This window comes from Rhodamnia argentea, chromosome 7, assembly GCF_020921035.1.
Source record: "Rhodamnia argentea isolate NSW1041297 chromosome 7, ASM2092103v1, whole genome shotgun sequence".
NCBI classification, from domain to species: domain Eukaryota; kingdom Viridiplantae; phylum Streptophyta; class Magnoliopsida; order Myrtales; family Myrtaceae; genus Rhodamnia; species Rhodamnia argentea.
Window position 1 is genome coordinate 12,218,869 of NC_063156.1, and position 19,456 is coordinate 12,238,324.

Here is a 19,456-nt window from a genome sequence, read left to right on the forward strand (position 1 = left end):
CAACAACCTGTTTTGAATACTCCGAAGGTTGAAAAACCTTTAACAATTTCTACTCCCAAAGAAGTTGCGGTTCTAGATTATGACCACAATTCTGAAATTTTTGATACTCCAAAAATTTCTACTCTGGATTTTGAAGATATTCCTCGGATCAACAGAATATCTTGGAAGGAACCACAAAAACTTTACTATTCACGCGCCACTCCTCCAGATCTCATCAAAGAAGAATCCTTGACTAGGATCCAGAATAAATATTCTGCTAATGCGATTTATGAATGGAATATCGATGGCGTTTCTGAAACAAATTTAATTCAAGTTTTAAATCGGATGGTTATGTTAGCTACAACCTACAAAATCATTCCTAATATCACGGATCAACAAGTTGCTTTTATGATTATTACTGGTTTTTCAGGAACTTTGAAAGGTTAGTGGGATAATTATCTCACCGAGGACCGGAGAAACCAAATTTTGAATGCAGTCAAAACCGATGAAAACGGCCAAACTGTTTTTGATAATGAAGGACAAAGTATCCAAGATGTTGTTTCTACTTTAATATATTCGATTTCTCAGCATTTTATCGGTGATCCTTCTATCTTTCGTGATCACAACCAAGATCTCCTTTCTAATTTAAAATGTATATCTCTTGGTGAATTTCGCAAATACAAAGATATTTTCTTTCAACGCGTTATGCTCCGACCAAATTGCAATTACGGAAAGAGAAATTCCTCACTGGTCTCCCGATTCTCATAGGAAATCAAGTCCGAAAACGAATCCACGAGCAATTTGGCGAAGAAATCCCTTTTAATATTCTTTCTTATGGTGAACTTGTTTCTTATGTTTTTAAAACTGGATCTGAGATGTGCAATAATATTAAGCTGTAAAAACAACTTAAGAAAGAGAAATCTCTTGGAAACAAGGGATTTGGAGATTTTTGCCGCCAATATGACCCATCTTATACTTCTAAATCCCGATCGAAGTGCAAGAGAACTTGTCCACCTAAAAAGACGGAACAGAAGAAAAAGAAAAGTTTTGCTAAAAAATTTTATAAAAAGAAAAATTTTGATTCAGGACAACAAGTAACAAAAAGAGATTTTTCTAAATTTACTTGTTACACTTGCGGCAAAAAAGGACATACCTGCAATTTTTGCAAAGTTTTTAAAAAAATTAATGAGCTCGAATTGGACGAGGAAACCCTTGACCAATTAAACTAGCTTATGATTGATTCTGAGAATGAGACTTCTGACTTCTCCGAACAAGAGCAAAATGACGAAGGTCTCCAAATCAATGATTTAGAAAATCTTTTTGATTCTGAACAAGAACCCGAGGATCCTGAAAAGGATTCTAAGGAAGTTTGTGTTTTGACTAAGGATGAAGAAGAAATTTTAGATAAAATTGAAAACCTTTCTGACTACGAGATAGCCATGCGTCGATTTACAAAAATTTCTACTCTAAAACCTTTTGAGAATGCTTATAACTTGACTGATGTTTTGAATAGAGGAAAGAAACAATATTCTAAACCAACAAATTCCAATGATTTGCAATTTGAGATAAAGGAATTAAAAAAGGAGATTCGTTTTCTCAAAATCAATCAAATTGAGCAGCATCAAGAATTTTTGGAATTCAAAAGACAAGTTTTGAAAAGAAAAGAAACCGAAACTAAGGAAAGCGAGGAATCGGATCCTTCGTCTTTTCTTCACCTACTTCCTGAAGTTACTTCCAAAAAATGGATAATAAACATTTCTATTAAAATCAATGGTTTTGTTTTACATACCACTGCCCTTTTTGACACAGGTGCAAATTTGAAATGCATTCGTGAAGGTTTAATTCCCACAAAATATTTTGATAAAACTACTGAAATTTTGAAAACTGATTCGGGTAGTTTTTTAAACATTAGATACAAACTCCCAGAAGTTATGATTATTAAAGATAATATATCTTTAAAGACATCCTTTTTGCTGGCTAAAGATTTAAAACAAAATGTTATTCTCGGAACTCCTTTCATAACTTTAATTCAACCTTTTATAATTATTCGGGAAGGAATTGAGACAAACATTTTGGGAAATAAAATTATTTTCCATTTCATTTCTAAACATCAAATGAGGAATTTGAATATTCTGCGGGAACAGTCCATTAAAGAGATTAATTGTCTCATTCGACATAAAGAATCTCATCTTTTATTTTTAAAAGAAGAGCTGGAGTATAAAAGGATTGAACAAAGGCTGGTTCATCTTGATATACAAAAGAAAATTCTTCTTTTAGAAAATAGATTGAAGATGGAAGTCTGTTCTACTCTTCCTAATGCCTTTTGGAATAGGAAGAAAATCATTGTTGATTTACCTTATGAGTCCGATTTTTTTGAGAAAAATATTCCAACGAAGGCAAGACCTTCACAGATGAATTCCGAGTTTTTGAATTTATGCAAAAAAGGAAATTGAAGACCTTTTGCAAAAAGGTTTAATTCGCAAAAGCAAATCTCCTTGGAGTTGTTCTACTTTTAACGTCAATAAAAATGCAGAATTGGAAAGAGGAGTCCCCAGATTAGTTGTGAATTATAAACCTTTAAATTCTGCTTTAAAATGGATTCATTATCTGATCCCTAACAAAAAGGATCTTTTAAACAGATTATGTCGTTCCAGAATTTTTTCTAAGTTCGATATGAAATCTGGTTTTTGGCAAATTCAAATTTCTGAAAAAGACCATTATAAAACGGCATTTACTATACCTTTTGATCAATTTGAATGGAACGTTATGCGCCTTCAGAATTTCAGAGAATTATGAATGATATTTTTAATCCTTATTCTGATTATATCATTGTTTATATTGATGATGTTTTGATATTCTCTTCTGACATTGATTCACATTTTAAACATGTTAATCAATTAGATTTCTTGGACATTATATTCAGCGTGGTACCATCATACCAATTGAGCGATCTATTCAGTTTGCTGAAAAATTTCCTGATGAACTGAAAGATAAAACTCAATTACAAAGGTTTCTTGGCAGTTTAAATTATGTTATTGACTTTATCCCAAATATTAACATCATCTGTAAACCTTTACACCAAAGGTTACGAAAAAATCCAGTCCCTTGGACTATTTTGTATTCTGACACGGTTCGCAAGATCAAAACACTAGTAAAATAAATTTCATGTTTACATCTTGCTGACCCTTACGCCTTTAAAATCGTTGAAATTGATGCCTCCGAAATAGGATACGGAGGTATTTTGAAACAAAAGAATGACCTTGGAAAGAACAAGTTGTACAATTTATTTCTAAACATTGGAATGATACCCAGAAAAATTATTCCACTGCTAAAAAAGAAATTTTGGCGATTGTTCTTTCAATTTCTAAATTTCAAGGTGATCTCTTGAATAAAAAATTTTTATTAAGAATTGACTATAAATCTACAAAAGACATTTTGAACATTGCTTCTAAACAAATTTTTGAACGATGGCAAGCCATCCTCTCTGTTTTCGATTTTGATATTGAATTTATACACGGTGATGTAAATTCCCTTCCAAATTTTCTGACTCAAGAATTTTTACAGGGAAAGAATCCACCTTTCGAGTTATGCCGCCAAAGAAAGAAAAAGGAAAGGGCAAAACTGCCCAACCTTCAACCCAAATAATTCCGACAAAACTCACTCCCATCCGGAGCTTGGTGGAGGCTACCCGGTCTTCGGAGATTTCTAAAAATATGCCTCAACCAAAAATGCCCTGCGGTCCTGGACAATCGTCTTCGACCAAAATTTTGAAACCTTCAAGCTCAAGAGAATCCTACTCAGCTCTCATACTTTTTGAAAAACATGCTATGGTGCCACCGGAACTTTTGAAGCAGATGGGTTACGAAATTGTAATCCTAGAAGAGGTACAGTCCCCTTCACCTTTAAAACCAAAAAATATTTTAAGTGAGGTGGTTCTTCCGACTACGCCAACCCCTCAAAAAACTTCTAAAAACAAATCCAAGTTTTTCCTAAAACACTTGGAGAAAATTTTTACTGTTGAAAAGGGTTTTTATATCAAAGACCCTTATGTTTTTGCAAAAAACATGTTTGGCGAAAATAATTTTATATGCCACTTGATGTTTTGAAGACCGTCAAGTATTACGAAAGGATTTTAGTACTGTTTGGTTCTATAAAATTTAAACATTTTGCTGATAACCGTAACCCGAATATCATTAATTATTCCACTGTAAAAATTATGAGGGTCATTCATCCTTTTGAGTGGGATATTTCCCCAAAAACTCCAATTAAATTCACCACCCATTTAACTGAAGTTCTTTCTATGAGACCTAAATTTACATATTTTGATTATCAACAAGCCTGGTGGAATACTTTCTTCAGGCAGAACCCCTATAGAACCCATACTTGGTTGTTCTATTTTGAAGAAAATTTTGACATTTCTACCCTACCATACTGGTTCATCATATGGTGGGACCATTTTGGCCCTCTTACGGATGTCCTCCCTTCGAGTATATTTGAATCTTACCATATTTTTAAATCATCCTATACACCTACACTTATTGCAAAGGTGCATCCAGCCTTTTTGATGTTCTCAACTACTTTACGTATCTCCTAGGTATCAGCCTGGGATTTTGAATATCAAGTCGGAGTACCCGGCTCTACGGTTGTGATCCTATCACAATGGTTCAAAACCAAGTGGTGGGACGGTTTCAACTTTTGGGACAAATGCTCAATAGCAAATGTCCAAGCTTGGATCCAATCAAGACAAAGCAGATCCAAGAGCACTCCTTTAAATACATCATTCTTGCATGATCGTTCGATAGCTGTATCAAGACTAGCAAGAGCTTCTACGGAAGAAGATTTCTACCGACTGAAGAAACAAGCTGTTGAAGATTATGAAGATACTAGGAACTCCCAAGCATAGTCACATCATAGTGGAAATACTAATGAAGATGACTGCTATGGAATACTCCCTAGTATAAAATGGGCAAATGTCACTGAGGCAGAAGATGCTGAAGACTTGGCGTCTGACTAAAGTTTTGATTTTAAATACCATATAACATTGTACACTATAGCAACTTCACCGTAGCGCTGTACACCGTAGCGGATTTTAATTTTTAACTGTACATTATAGTGCTGCACTATAGCCACAGTACATTTTTGCTTTTAAATATCCGAATTCTGAATGTTATCGGCAAGATTCAGTTTTTGCAAAACCAAAGACGAACCTTGAGAGCTCCGGACTTTCCCTCTCCTCTTCTAACCCTTTCTAATCTTCTCTATCCTATAGCTCCTCACGAGCACCCATAGAGAAGAGCTAACCCTTTCTATCTTCTGAAACCCAGATTCCATTTTGAAGAAACCTTTCTACACTTCCTGGAAGTTTTCCAGTAAGTACCTATTTCTACCCGGATCTTACATGATCTTTTCTAATTTTCTTATCTTCTACTCGGATCCGCTCCGGATCTTTCCGTTTTTGGAGCTTTTTTGGATAGATCTACGGATCTTTTGTTGTAAACGTTCAATTTTATGAACAACATTGTGAAGTTTTCATATTTCTAGCTTAATACCCATAAATCGCGGAAGGCTCTGCCTCCTACTTGTGGTGTGGAGAGCTATGTTCTTTACATTCTGCAATTTACTTACTGTACTTTAAATTTCTGTAATTTATTTATTTTCTAAATCCCAAAATCGGAAGGTCGTGCCTCCTACTGGTGGTCATACAAACATACATTTCTGATTTTAATTGATCTGGATATTAAGTGAACAAAGTGTAGAGTCCGTTGGGAGCCCTCCCCTCACTTTGATTAAGTTCGGTGAGATTTGTTCTTAGGGCTCGCATGGTAACCATTCTCATTCTCTGATTCTCATTCTGATCCCAAAAAATTGATTCTGGTTCAAATGAATTTTTTGATTTTGTTACTGAATGAGTTTTAGAGAATCAGAACGTGTTTGATAACCGCACAAAATTTATGTTTCAAAAAAATAATTCTTTCCCTATTTTTTTCATTTAAGTCAAATAACTATGCGGTTAATTTATAAAATTTCATCCTAAATTAAAGACTAATTTTCAATGCATACTCAAATAATTTAAAATACATTTTTTTTAGCATGTCATGAATGAAATACAAATTTTAATACATGATGTTTAAAGTTCTTTAAATGTTGCGTTTTCTAAATACATAGAAACATCTTGTGACGCACGGCTACTAGTATGCATGTTGGATGCCCTCATCCTCTGCAATATTCTTTGTAGGAGAGTGAAATCTATGAAATTTAGGCCCAACTTTATGAAAATAAGGTCAAACTAGCATAATCTAAGCTTTTTCTATTTTTTTAGGATTATATAAATTTTTTGTTATTTTTTATTTTTATTTTATTTTATTTTATTTTTATTAGGTAGAGGGGAAAAAATGACGAGAAAATTACAAGGAAAAAGTGAGAGATGTGGGACTTCATTCTGTTTGCTATTTTCAAAAGTCATTCTTTTTCCAGAAGCAACTTTTTTTTGCTTCTAGATTTTACTCTAAAAGCGATTCTGATTCTCCAAAGCTGATTCTGGGAACGTAATCAGAATCAGAATTAGTTACGTTACCAAACAGCATTCTCATTTTTTATTTTTTTGGGGTGAGAATCGGAGAATGAGAATAGTTACCATGCGGGCCCGACCAAGGATAAGTCGGATCTTGCATTTCATATGCATTATCTCTTATTCCTAGGCTTAAGTACACCCCAAGTGTCATAAATTGTGTACGGCGCTCACTTTAGTGGCAAAACTTTCAAATCGATCACTTTAGTGGTAAGTTTTTGTAACTTCGATCACTTTAGTGCCGGAGCTAACGTGGCTTGCCAAAAATTCGACACGTGGTATTTTTTATTAATATTTGAGATGACGTGGCTCGGTGAATTTGACTCTAAAGTGATCGTTTTTTAAAAATATTGGCACTTAAATGATCATTTTTAAAAAAAGTTAGCACTTAAGTGATCGTTTTGAAAGTTTTTACACTGAAGTGATCGAAGTTACAAAAACTTAGTACTAAAGTGATCGATTTGAAAGTTTTGGCACTAAAGTGAGCGCCATACACAACTTATGACACTTGGGGTGTACTTAAACCCTTATTCCTATTTATATTCACTATCTGTCTATATACTTTCATCATTCTCCTTTTGATATTTTGTATACATTCTTTAGTTTCTTTTATTTGTGAGTTTGGTGAGTGGTTTAATTTGGAATTCCAGTCGACATCCTTTATGATATTCATTTCCATCATTTTGAGTGATCTTCAATTATAATTTCAATTTTTATGTTTTGGTTTATCGATCTTAGTCCCCTTATGGTATATATATACATATATATGTAGATATATATGAAAAGAAATACATATATATGTGTCACCAAGTGCTGACCTCCAAGTTGCTGACCCGTACAGGCCATCAACTTGCTCCGCAAGTCGCCAACCTCTATGTGAATGTGAGAAAAAGAGTTTTAAATTGCAACTTTTAAATTAAATAAATTCTCTCTCCCATTACAAAGACTGAAGGCAGGAAAAGGCCTCAAGGAAAAGGAAAAGGAGCAAAGAATCTCTCAACAAGGAAAAAGAAAAAGGAAAAGAAAAAGGTTCTCTTTAACCTTTCTTTAGCAATCTGGGACTTTTACTTACGGTGGTTGAAGGGAAAGTGGTCCTTAGTTGGGCTTAAAAGGGGTTTGTTTTGACGTTGCTGCCTGTGTTTTTTGTGGTGACAGAAAGTGGTGTTCAAGCTGGATTTGCTCAAATGAAAAAGAATGGAGAACGGCCGGGGATATAGTCTTTGAATATCAAGGTGTAGATCAGATGAAGCTTTCTTCTCGCCACAGTCTCCCTATTTCTAGTAAACGAACAGAACCGATTATCTCAACATCTGCAGTTAAGTTGACCGAGTCAATACAGAGTGTGAGTTTCTCTACTTACGTGCAGGTAATTGTATGAGCATTAGCAGGAGCAGGAGCAGGAGCAACAAGAAGGTGACGGTGGACGGAGCCGTAGATCCGGTGGAGCTCTTAGGAAAGCTGAGGAAGCGGTGTGACGCGGACATACTCTCCGTTGGACTGGTCGAAGAGGCTTAGACGAAGTGAAGAAACGACAACAAGAAAGACGATCGGGACAAGAAGAAGCACGACAAGGAGAGCTATTTTCACTTCCGTGAAAAGGATATTGCGGAACATTTAAGGGTAAAATTATTTCTTGATGAATGCTACTCCTATTCTCCTTTATGTGTCCATGAAGCTGGACTCATATTCCTGTTGTCTTTAGATGAGTTTGATGAAGGAACAAGAAGAGGAGGAACAGAGAAAGTGCAAAACACAAGCCCATCTTTATACCATAATAAAGGTATATCCTCAGAAGCAGCATTTGCCTTTGTTAATACGAAATCTGAAGCAACAGATTATGATGCTAGGTTGCACGAGAAGAGGATCTTGTTGACAAGATTGGAAAAGATATATACTTCGATCTTGTGGACCATGACAAAGTCCGAAGTTTTCGCATTCAGAAGCAAACGCCGTTTACTCTTTTCAAGGTATCTTTACACTTTTCATGACTTTAGCTAATGACTATTTCGAGCTTCACCCCAGTATAGTTAGGTCTTTAACTCTCTTTCTCGTTAGTTTTTTCTGATTCAATATGCGTTGCCGGTTTCTACAAAACCTAGAAGCATCTATTCTGTTCCAGCTACAATATTTCTCTAATCTAGCCCTGTTTTTGGCACTTTTGTTGTCTTTACTTCTCCGACTACAGTAGTACTGATGCAGAAGTCCTTCTTGGCTGTCATCTGCTCTTGAAAGAATTTCTGTGTGCGATACTTTCTCGTTTTCTTTGTTAATTGTGTGCTTACTTGTCATAGTAATTTTGTACTTCGTCCCTTCAATTTACCACAAAAAATATTTGAATAGCTGAAAATCATTAAATCCTGGTAAATAAACCATGCTTCAAAAACCTTTTAAGTATACCTGACCCCTGACTTGGTGTCTGCTGATTTTGGTACACGGGTAGTGGTTATATGATGACATTGCTTTATCTTGATTTAGATAAGGCAGTAAAGACAACTAAGATTTTTGTTTAGTGTGTCAGCCATTTGAACGTTGCTGTGCCATTTGGATCCTATCTAGTAGTATATCTTGTCAGATATGTCGACCGATGCATGTAACTGATTTTCTGGTAACTCGCAGGAGGAAGTTGCCAGAGAGTTTGGTGTACCTGTGCACTGTCAGCGTTTTTGGTTATGGGCAAAGAGGCAAAACCATACTTACCGTCCACTTCGGCCTCTGACAGCCCAAGAGGAAGCACAACAAGTAATAACATTTTACTGCTGAATCCAATCCTCCTATTCCATGGATTGATTTATGTGATTGGGGAGGTTCCTTTCTTTTGTGCGTTAAAGTTTCTTCATAAAATGTAGAAAAGCAAGATACATGTAAAATTCGTTTAGGTCACTTTCCTTAAGGGAAGTTATGAGTTCTTTCTAAGCTCTCTATTACAATAACTACTACCATATAAATTTGTTCCTCATGGATGTGAGTTAGAGAGAGTATCAAATATTACTCTATGGCCTTTACCATATATGTGTGGAAAATGGGATTGATTATGCCGTTAGCGATGGTGGTGTAAGGAAAACTGCTGTTATCTTTGTTTTTTGTTTAATCGGCTTAGGCTCATCCTAAGAATGAGGACGAACTGGAGTATGTAGATTGAGTTAGTGCTTCTCATGTATATTCGATTATCTAATGATTATGATAACCTTGACAGCTAATAAAGATGTCGAACAAGGCTTCCAATTCGGAATTAAAGCTGTTCTTGGAAGTTGAGCTTTTGCTGGTAATGATTTATAGTCTTTAGCCATGCATTATTAGTGTTTGGCATGCATTCTGAGGTGGCTTTGGAAGGTACCACATTTTTGTAGCTTTTGCTATGGTCTAAATGACAGTGCATGATATTGCAGGATCAGATTCCTGTTGCACCACCCGAAAAATCTAAAGAAGATATCTTACTATTCTTCAAACTTTACAGCCCTGAGAAAGGAGAACTGCGGTAGTTTGCATTTCTGTATATCAAATTTTCCTGTTTTCTTTGCACCCCTTTTTTTCATCTTACATGAGAATTACCACCATGATACCAGATATGTAGGTAGGCTCTTTGTGAAGCGTTATGGTAGACCAATTGAAATTTTGCCAAGATTAACCGAGATGGCAGGCTTCAATCAAAATGAAGAATTAGAACTATTTGAGGTTTGTTCCTTCCCTTTCCTTGGAGAAAGAGGAAGCCTGCACTTGAACATACTTCTTTGAGGACTAGATAGTTCAATTTCATTCAAATTAGTTAAATATTTGCTGGGAATAAATTTAGGAACTGTCTTAGTGAAAAATCATAACAAGCAGCTTTACCTTCCACTTTTAAAATATAGTTTTTGTGGTAAAAGATAAAAGTCGTCCTAGTTTCAACTATATAAGGTCTGTCATGAAGAAGATTCAATAAAAGAAGGAAAGAGTCAAAGCAGAGGAGGAAGAAATCTTGCTGCTATAGCCATTTCCTTCATTCTCACAAAACTTTTCATCTGAGAGCGCATGACCTCCAGCGTTCGTCTTTTCAATTTTATACAACAAAAGAATCTAGGTCTAGAGCAGTCAATACTTTAATTACATCCCAGAACACAAAAAAAAGATAAAGGAACAAAAAATATAGAAATTCCTTTACTGATCCTTCTTCTTGTCACTCTAATTCGTCAAGGCTCAGAGTTGCCAAAATAGGGCTCAGAGTTGCCAAACCGGGGCTCAGAGTTGCCAAAACGGTTATTGAGAGTACACGTCTTGCTGGAATCTTCCAGAGAATATATTTGTGTACCAGATGAGACGACATCGTTTTCTTCTAAAATTTGTTTTCCTTTCCTTATTATAGATTGAGTAGCTCTCTCCGATGGTGTAATCTCAACATCCCCCCGCAAACCGGGTAAGGGTTTAAACCCTAAACCCAGTTTGGTTCGGATGATGCAATGGTCCTGTCTTGACAGCGTCTTGGTAAAAATGTCAGCAATTTGACGGTTGCTCGGAATATATTGTACACTGAGAGAACCCAAGGATACTTTCTCGCGGACGAAGTGAAAATCAATTTCTATGTGCTTCGTCCTGGCATGTAAAATGGGATTAGCAGTAAGAGAAATCGCTGATTGATTATCACAAAAGAGTATCGTTGGTGAAGCTAACGATATTCCAATGTCCCGAAGGACGAAACTTATCCACGTAAGGTCAGCGGTAGCGCAGGCAAGCGCTCCGTACTGCGCCTCCGTTGATGACCGAGATACGGTTGTTTGCTTCTTCGCTGACCATGAGATTATATTCGAACCGAGATAAGAACACAACCCGGTAGTAGAACATCTCGTTTCAGCACAACCTGCCCAATCGGCATCCGAAAACCCATAAAGCTTCAATGAACTATTAGAGTGAATGAAGAGTCCCAAGTTGACAGTCCCTTTAACGTACCGAAGAACTCGTTTCAATCTGTCAAAATCACCAACTGTAGGTTTCTGCATTTTTCGACAAAGCAAATTGGTGGCATAAGCAATGTCCGGCCTTGTTATTGTTAAATATTGAAGACCCCCAACTAAGCTTCGGTACTCAAGTGGTTGATCAAGAAGTACTTCATCATCCGATGTATGAGATGGTTTCATTGACAGAGGTGTAGACATCGGTTTGCACTCTTTCATGTTTGCCCTTACAAGGAGATCAATGGCATACTTTGTCCGACAAAGGAATAGCTCCTCCGGTGTGTGCTTTGCTTCTATACCCAAGAAGTAATGTATACACCCTAAGTCCTTCATGTGAAAAGTTGAACCGAGAGATTTGATCAGGTGTGCAAGTAAATGATCAGAATTACCAGTCAACAAAATATCATCCACGTAAAGCAAGAGTAGAATTGTGTCTTGTCCCTTATGAAACACAAAAAAGTGATGGATCCGTGGTGCTACGGAAGAATCCCGACTCAAGTAGGAAGTTACTAAACTTCTCAAACCAGGCCCGCGGTGCCTGTCGTAGGCCATAAAGGGACTTTTGGAGTAAGCACACATGATCGGTAAGTGTAGGATGCTCAAACCCCGAAGGTTGCTCCATATAAACCGTCTCCTTTAATGTGCCATGCAAAAAAGCATTCTTGACGTCGAGTTGATGTATTGACCACTTCTTTACCATTGCAACCGAGAGGATGATCCGAATTGTTGCCTGTTTTACGACCGGACTAAATGTCTCGAGGAAATCAATTCCCTCCTCTTGGTGGAACCCCTTCGCTACCAATCGTGCTTTCAACTTGTCAAGACTTCCATCAGGTGCTAATTTGGTTTTAAAAACCCACTTGCACCCTATTACATGCATCTGATTTGTTCTCGGAACTAAGGTCCAGGTTTGGTTTTCATGAAGTGCATTCATCTCTTCTTTCATCGCTTTATTCCATCCCTCATGTGCTAATGCGGATTTGACTGTCTTGGGCTCTGCAGGCACGTGATATTCAGCCAAACAAGCGTACTTGGGATTTGGTTTCACAATCCCCGACTTGGAGCGGGTTTGCATAATGTGTTTTGTTGTTCCACTTGGTTGAGAGGGTTGCAAAACTCGTGTTTCCTGACACGGGTAGTTGTCAACTGGAGCTGCAGTAGATTGGATAGGTGGACTTTCCCTTCTCAACTCTGAATCGGATGGTGATTGTTGAGCTGATGGTTTCTGTGACTTCTCGGTTGTAGTATAAGGAGCACGCATCTGTCTAATTTCAAGCACCTCACTTTCTTGTAAAAAGCCCGCATTGTCATTAGTGATATTCTTTACTTGCTCTTCTCTCTTCGAATCCGGAAATTCAACCTCGTCAACCCATTTCTTATACAAGGCAGTATAGTGCGGAAACACTTCATTCAGCTTCTTAGCAAAAGGGAAGAAACTTTCATCAAACGTGACATTTCGGCTAATATAAACTCTGCCATCGGAAGGTACAAGACACCGGTACCCTTTATGTCTATCACTGTAGCCTAGAAACACACAAGTAAGTGAGCGAGGATCGAACTTGTGTTGCGCATAAGGTCCGAGACAAGGATAACAAGCACTTCCGAATACCCGTAGATGTTCGTAACTTGGTTTGTGCCCGAAAAGCTTCTTTGTGAGGGGACTCCATCTGCAAATTTGGAGTAGGAAGCTTGTTTATAATGTAAGTGGCAGTCAAAAAAGCATCCACCCAGTAACTCAACGGAACTCTTGCATGATATAGCATTGATAAACCAAGTTCTACCACATGACGATGCTTCCGTTCAGAAATCCCGTTTTGTTCTGGAGTGTATGGACAAGAAATGTAATTTTTGATCCCACAATCCTTTAAATGATTCTGAAATCTAAGGCTTGAAAATTCGCCCCCGCCATCACATTGAAACACTTTAATTTTGCGATCAAATTGATTTTCCACATATTTCTGAAACAAGATGAAGATATCATAGAAATCCGACTTTAACTTCATTGGATAAACCCAACTATAGCGGGAAAAGTTGTCTACAAAGATAACATAAAATCTGAAACCTTGAAATGATCTCACTGGCGATGGACCCCAAACGTCGCAGTGAATCCTTTCCAAAGGAAACTTGGTTCCGGACTCGGACAAGGGGAATGCTAACTTAGTACTTTTTACTATCTGACAACTCCTACACACAGACCGAGTTGTCTTATTGCATCGGATCATCTGCTGGTTCTCAAGAAACTTCAAAATCTGAGAATTAGTGTGAGCAAGCCGCTGGTGCCACACTTCTTCCCCAACCTGTTTATGTCTTTGAGTAAAAAGAGCCTCGGTTGTTTTCTGGTCTACTCTGTAGAGACCCCCAATTTTCCTTCCGAGCATCACCATTGTGTTGGTTTGATGGTCCTTAACATAAACACCGCATTTGTCAAAAACAAAAGAGCAAGGATAATCATCGGTTAGCTTAGAAACCGAAAGAAGATTTTTCCTTATTTCAGGAACCACCAACACATCATTAAGAGGCAACACATCAAACTCGGTATGTAAAAACGCATTCCCAGTGAATGTAATAGGAAGACAAGACCCATTTCCTATCATTACCGTATCGGTTCCATTATACTTTGTGGAGTTGTGAATAATACCCGGATTAGCAGTTATGTGGGCTGTGGCACCCGTGTCTGGGTACCATTCATTGCCCTTCGGATCTTCAAGATGTATTGCCGCAAGAGCTGTCGGGATGTTTTCTCCTTGAAAGGAATTGTCGAACCGATACCAACATCGAAGCGCATCATGTCCAGGTCGCTTGCAGATTTGACATGCTAGTCTCACACCTTCGTAGCTTTCTCATCTTGGACGTTTTTCATAGATGAATTCGGGGAAGGATATGACTTAACATCCCGATATCTTTGTGAAGCACCCGCATAAGGCCGAAATCCTTGGCCCGAACTAAGATTATTGATCCGTTGTTTATAAGCTTGAACCTCTAGGTCTTGGTTTGAATCAAATGATCTATAACTCTGATTTCTCCCTTGATATCCATAACCACGACCTCGATTATCATAACTACGACCGCTTCTACCATAGTTACGTCCACCTCTATTTTCATAAAACCCGTTGTTTCCTCTCTGACCCACAAAAGCAAAATTTGGTTGAACAACTTCACTATCAAAATCCACCTTCTGCTCTTTTTCAACATTTCTCCGCCCGTAGTAGGCAAAATTCGGGTTATATTGGCTTGAGGAGTAACTTTGCAACCTCGTTTCGAACCTCTCCAATTGTGAAATAACCTCATCATAATTCGGTTGAGGCTTCAAACAATACATAGTTGTTCTAAAATTCTCATATTCCGATCCTAACCCCTCCAAGACGCCGAAAACCTTCGTTATCTCATCCACAGGCTTACCAATTGCGTTCAACCGATCGCAAATTAGTTTGTACTCCCCGAGATAATCGGATAATGGTCTACCCCGTTTTTGACATGCCTGGAGTTTTCCCCTTAGCTCAAACTCTCTAGCTACGGACTTTTGTGTAAATCGATTCAAGAGAGTTTGCCATACCTCGTAAGATGTTTCTAAGCCGATAATCAACCCTAAAATGTTCTCAGAGACAGCTCCACCGATCCAAGAGGATATTAGCTGGTCGGTTCTCATCCGGTCTGCATAATCGGGGTTTTGCTCTTCAACCTCTTCATCATCAACTTGAACGTGCCGCTTCTGCGACGGTGGTGAAATCTCACCATTGACAAACCCAAATAGCTCTTGACTCCGGAGAAATCTATGAAACCGTGCTTGCCAAAGAAGAAAATTATCTTCAGCAAGCTTAATCGTAACAAAATTATTTATGTTTACGTGAATAGGAAATGGGAATTTAGGAACTCTCGCAGCCATTATTCGGTGTGTGCTTAATGCTCTCAGAGAATGGCTCTGATACCATGAAGAAGATTCAATAAAAGAAGGAAAGAGTCAAAGCAGAGGAGGAAGAAATCTTGCTGCTATAGCCATTTCCTTCATTCTCACAAAACTTTTCATCCGAGAGCGCATGACCTCCAGCGTTCATCTTTTCAATTTTATACAACAAAAGAATCTAGGTCTAGAGCAGTCAATACTTTAATTACATCCCAGAACACAAAAAAAAAGATAAAGGAACAAAAAATATAGAAATTCCTTTCTTGATCCTTCTTCTTGTCACTCTAATTCGTCAAGGCTCAGAGTTGCCAAAATAGGGCTCAGAGTTGCCAAACCAGGGCTCAGAGTTGCCAAAACGGTTATTGAGAGTACACGTACTGCTGGAATCTTCCAGAGAATATATTTGTGTACGAGATGAGACGACATCGTTTTCTTCTAAAATTTCTTTTCCTTTCCTTATTATAGATTGAGTAGCTCTCTCCGATGGTGTAATCTCAACATGTCACAATGCTTGGCAAAGTAAATTTAAGGCCCTCATTTCATTTTGGTGTTATCCCCAGGAGATAAGGTTTGAGCCATCTGTCATGTGCATACATGTTGACAAGGAGATGTCATTTCTTCAGAGTCAGGTATAAATTGGCTTATTATGTCACATTCAGATTCGCATATTGCGCATTTTCTTAGAATGAATTCTGTTTCTCTTCTCAGATTGAAGATGGAGACATCATTTGCTTTCAAAAAGCTCGAATATGCAAATTTCTTTACCCAGATGTTTCTTCTTTCTTGGAGTATGTGCATAACCGCCAGGTAGCACCAGCCCTTATTTGTTAACCACTATCGCTTGAGTATTTGTATCTTCTTTGCTTGTGAATCTGGTGTCTGGAGGTGTGTTTCTTAGTCTTAAGCATGCGGTTTAGCTCTTCTTTCTTTCCCGTTCTTTGCTGGACTTTGTTTTGGCCACGTATGTGCAGAAACTAATTTATTAAGATTAACACAATAACCTCAGGATTAAGAAACATCTTTCAAAGCATTCTCACTAGGTCACAACTTATACGGACTAGTTCATCGCTATGAAGAGTGTGTCGTTGGACCTGTCAACTTATAGGAAACAGCCATACCATCATTTTATAAATTCACTTAGCATTCGATGATACTAATTGATATTTGTGAAAGCTAATCAGTGGTGGAAAGGCATAAGGATGGGCAAAGGGATTTATGCATTTTTCTCATAAACTTTTTAGGGAATATGACAGGTTACAAGGGAAATTCTTTGGAGAATTCTGTAATGGAAAGGAGCACACGTTCATATACAATTATAAAAGGACGTGCATGAGAAAGTTTTGAGTTTAGTGTGCATGCATCGAAGATAATCGAGGTTTATCATGTAGACCATATAGCCTAGGATGGATCCAAGTTTTCAGCTTTAAGTCCTTATCCTTTCGCTTTAAAGCTAGTTGGGAATATTCAAGAAGATAAATCAAGTTTTATCTATTGAGCGAAGTCCGTGATGACCGTAATGGGTATTCAGTGAGCAACGCTTTGATGGTTGTAGCTGAGATTTTGGCCCCCCAACTCCCACAACTCCCAGCTGACAATACTTGGTTGGCTGAACCTCCTGTATATATTCCTCAGGCGACACTGACAGAATTCAACACATATTTCTCAAATCTTGAGGAAATTATTAATGTTGCTGAGAGTTCTCCGGCCAGAGGAGGGTCGAACGCAAGCAATCAAAAGTGTGCTCTTTCAACTTCTGAGACTCCCACCTTGGAACAAGTAGAGAAGGCTAAGCTGTTTTTGAAGGAGTGCCTTTCCGATCTCTTCAAGCTAAATGTAAAAGACAGATTGGCTGAAGCAGTGTCAACATTAAGCATAGCCCAAAGTGGGTTATCACAGGACCAGCAAAAGTCGGTCAAGGCCTTTTGGGCCAACTTCGATGAGTTCACGTCCGACTTTTTGACCTTCGAGCGGGACAGTGTCGAATTCGAGTTGCAGAAGTTGCTGAAGGATCAAAAGTTTGTGACAATGAAGAAGAATTATGAGACTCACATCTTGTATAAGCAGTTGTTGGGTGGCGTGACCGAAGAGGAGAAAGAGCTCAACAAAAAACTTGAGGAAGTGAAGTCCAGAAGAGAAAAGCTCATTTCGGACTGGCAGATTTTGATGGTCGAGTCAGAAGAAGCGAAGTCTGGGTACAAGGACCAAGATAAAAAAGTAGTGGAGGCCGAGGAGAAGAAGAGAATAGCCGAGGAAAGAATGTCTAGATCAACGACTGCTTGGTCAAATCTAAAGTCGCTATTCGGTTGAAACTTTATGGCTTAGATCAGAACCGGCTATGAGGACATTGTTCAAATGGATTGCTCTTGTGAATAGAACTATTTGTGTGGAATCTCTTGCTATGAAGTGCTTTGATTGGTGAAAACCTGTGCCATTGAGAAACTGTCACCTTCTGATAATCTTTTGTAGGAGTTACCACATATGCTGTGCTTTTACACGCTCCGAATTTCACTTTCTCTGTGGTTTTCTTTTGGTTACTTCATCAGAGATTTGTAAGCCTATTGACGCGTTGGTACGCTTAATTGTCAGCCACGAATGATGACGCACGTCTTCACTGTGACTGAAGTTGGATCTGTTTCTCTCTTTCAAGTTGAGACCGAGGATCTTTTATCCATGTACATGTACTGCAGAAAGACTTCAAGGATGACTTTGGACATCAGCACTCTCTCCTACCACAATCATTTCACACTTATGTCTTCCGTACCGTAGTCACTGATATCACTTTCATTCAAAGAACGATGTTCTGTTTGGGCAAAACGAGAACAAATATCGGTGATAGTAATTCTCTAACGTTGTTGGTGAACCTGAAGTCTTGTTAGTAAAATTTTTGTACCTGCCAGTTACAGTTACTAGTTAGTAGGCAACCCGTTCGACAGATACGTCAATGGTTAATCACTGACATTGTTAGCAACTTGTTAACATCACATAAGATAATAAGTTACCAATTTTTCTAGAAATTTACCACTCAAAACAAGAAGTCGAATACGACTTATCTACTTTCTGTGGAAATTTGCCATCGAAAACAAAAAGTCACCAGTGTAATTAGTAACTTACATTAGAATGATTAGCTTCACAACAATAAATCATTCGCAACTTGGCAAGTTACCAACAAGGTAACTGGAATTTGTTATTTCAAAATAACATTGTACTTAAGGCATATATGACAATCATTCTCTTTCTCTGTTCTCTTTCAAACCTGTTTATGGAACAAAAATCTGTTTAGAATCACAATTTCATTTTTTTATTTCTTGACCAATTTTTTTAGCGAGAAATAGGTTTGGAACAGAAATGAGAACTAGAAATTTTCTATTTCTCTATTTGAAAGAATAATGTTCCATTTGGGCAAAATGAAAACAATTTTTGGTGATGCTATTCTGTAACATTGTTAGTAAGCTAGAAATTTTGTTAGTTGCGCAATTGTCGATTAGTAGGCAACTCGTTCAATAGATGCATCGAGGGTAATTTAGAACATAGCATGAAATGATAAGTTATCAATTTCTGGAAAGAAGTCGATATGTATCTGATTGCTTCCTTGGCTTCATATTTTTCGAGGTATAGTGCCCTAGAATACCATCAAGAAAGAGCAATAAAACAAGGTTCGAATAAAATCTAACAAATGGGTAGGACAACCAATAGCAATTCAATGGCTTTGAGAGATAATCGGTATACTTTCTACGTAGGCAATTCCAACGCTATTCAATCAATATAGTCGGCGGAACAATGGAAAGAGGAATGGAAGAAGTTTTAGAAGAAGACCTAAGTGCCGAGAGGGAAATGGAGCTCGAACCAATATCATTCTACATGCACCCATAATTCGATATACGCATCATTACCACCAGACATTTCACTCGAATTAGTAGTAAGTGATACCCTCGCTATTAGAGAAGAAATATTCTTCTTTTCTTTCTCTTTCTTGGCATCAACAACTTTAACAACCATAGGTGCACCAACCGAGGTAGAGATTGGGGTTCGGTGACCATGCTCGAGATAAATTTGAACCAACTATTGCGGAGAATAGGTGCAATG

The 19,456-nt window shown here is 37.8% G+C and overlaps 2 protein-coding genes across 5 annotated transcripts in view; both read left to right on the forward strand.

Annotated features, from left to right (window-relative positions):
• The first annotated feature begins 8,031 nt into the window (after window positions 1-8,031).
• The window catches only part of LOC115741912 (ubiquitin C-terminal hydrolase 12-like), a 44,584-nt gene continuing 33,159 nt past the window's right edge, over window positions 8,032-19,456 (forward strand). For 2 of the 4 annotated variants that reach the window (XM_048281651.1, XM_048281650.1), the window contains exons 1-4: window positions 8,032-8,167; window positions 8,250-8,327; window positions 8,395-8,514; window positions 9,164-9,286. In XM_048281651.1, coding sequence (XP_048137608.1) covers window positions 8,250-8,327; window positions 8,395-8,514; window positions 9,164-9,286 — 321 coding nt within the window. In that variant the 5' untranslated portion in view covers window positions 8,032-8,167. The remainder of the gene's footprint in view (window positions 8,168-8,249; window positions 8,328-8,394; window positions 8,515-9,163; window positions 9,287-19,456) is intronic. The other 2 variants (XM_030675935.1, XM_030675936.2) reach the window with 2 other exon arrangements.
• LOC125315804 lies at window positions 9,740-17,926 on the forward strand. The gene is made up of 6 exons (XM_048281669.1): window positions 9,740-9,809; window positions 9,934-10,022; window positions 10,111-10,219; window positions 15,934-16,002; window positions 16,082-16,180; window positions 17,006-17,926. Exons 1-6 carry the CDS (start codon window positions 9,750-9,752, stop codon window positions 17,678-17,680), a joined length of 1,101 nt encoding a protein of 366 aa, XP_048137626.1. The 5' UTR covers window positions 9,740-9,749; the 3' UTR covers window positions 17,681-17,926.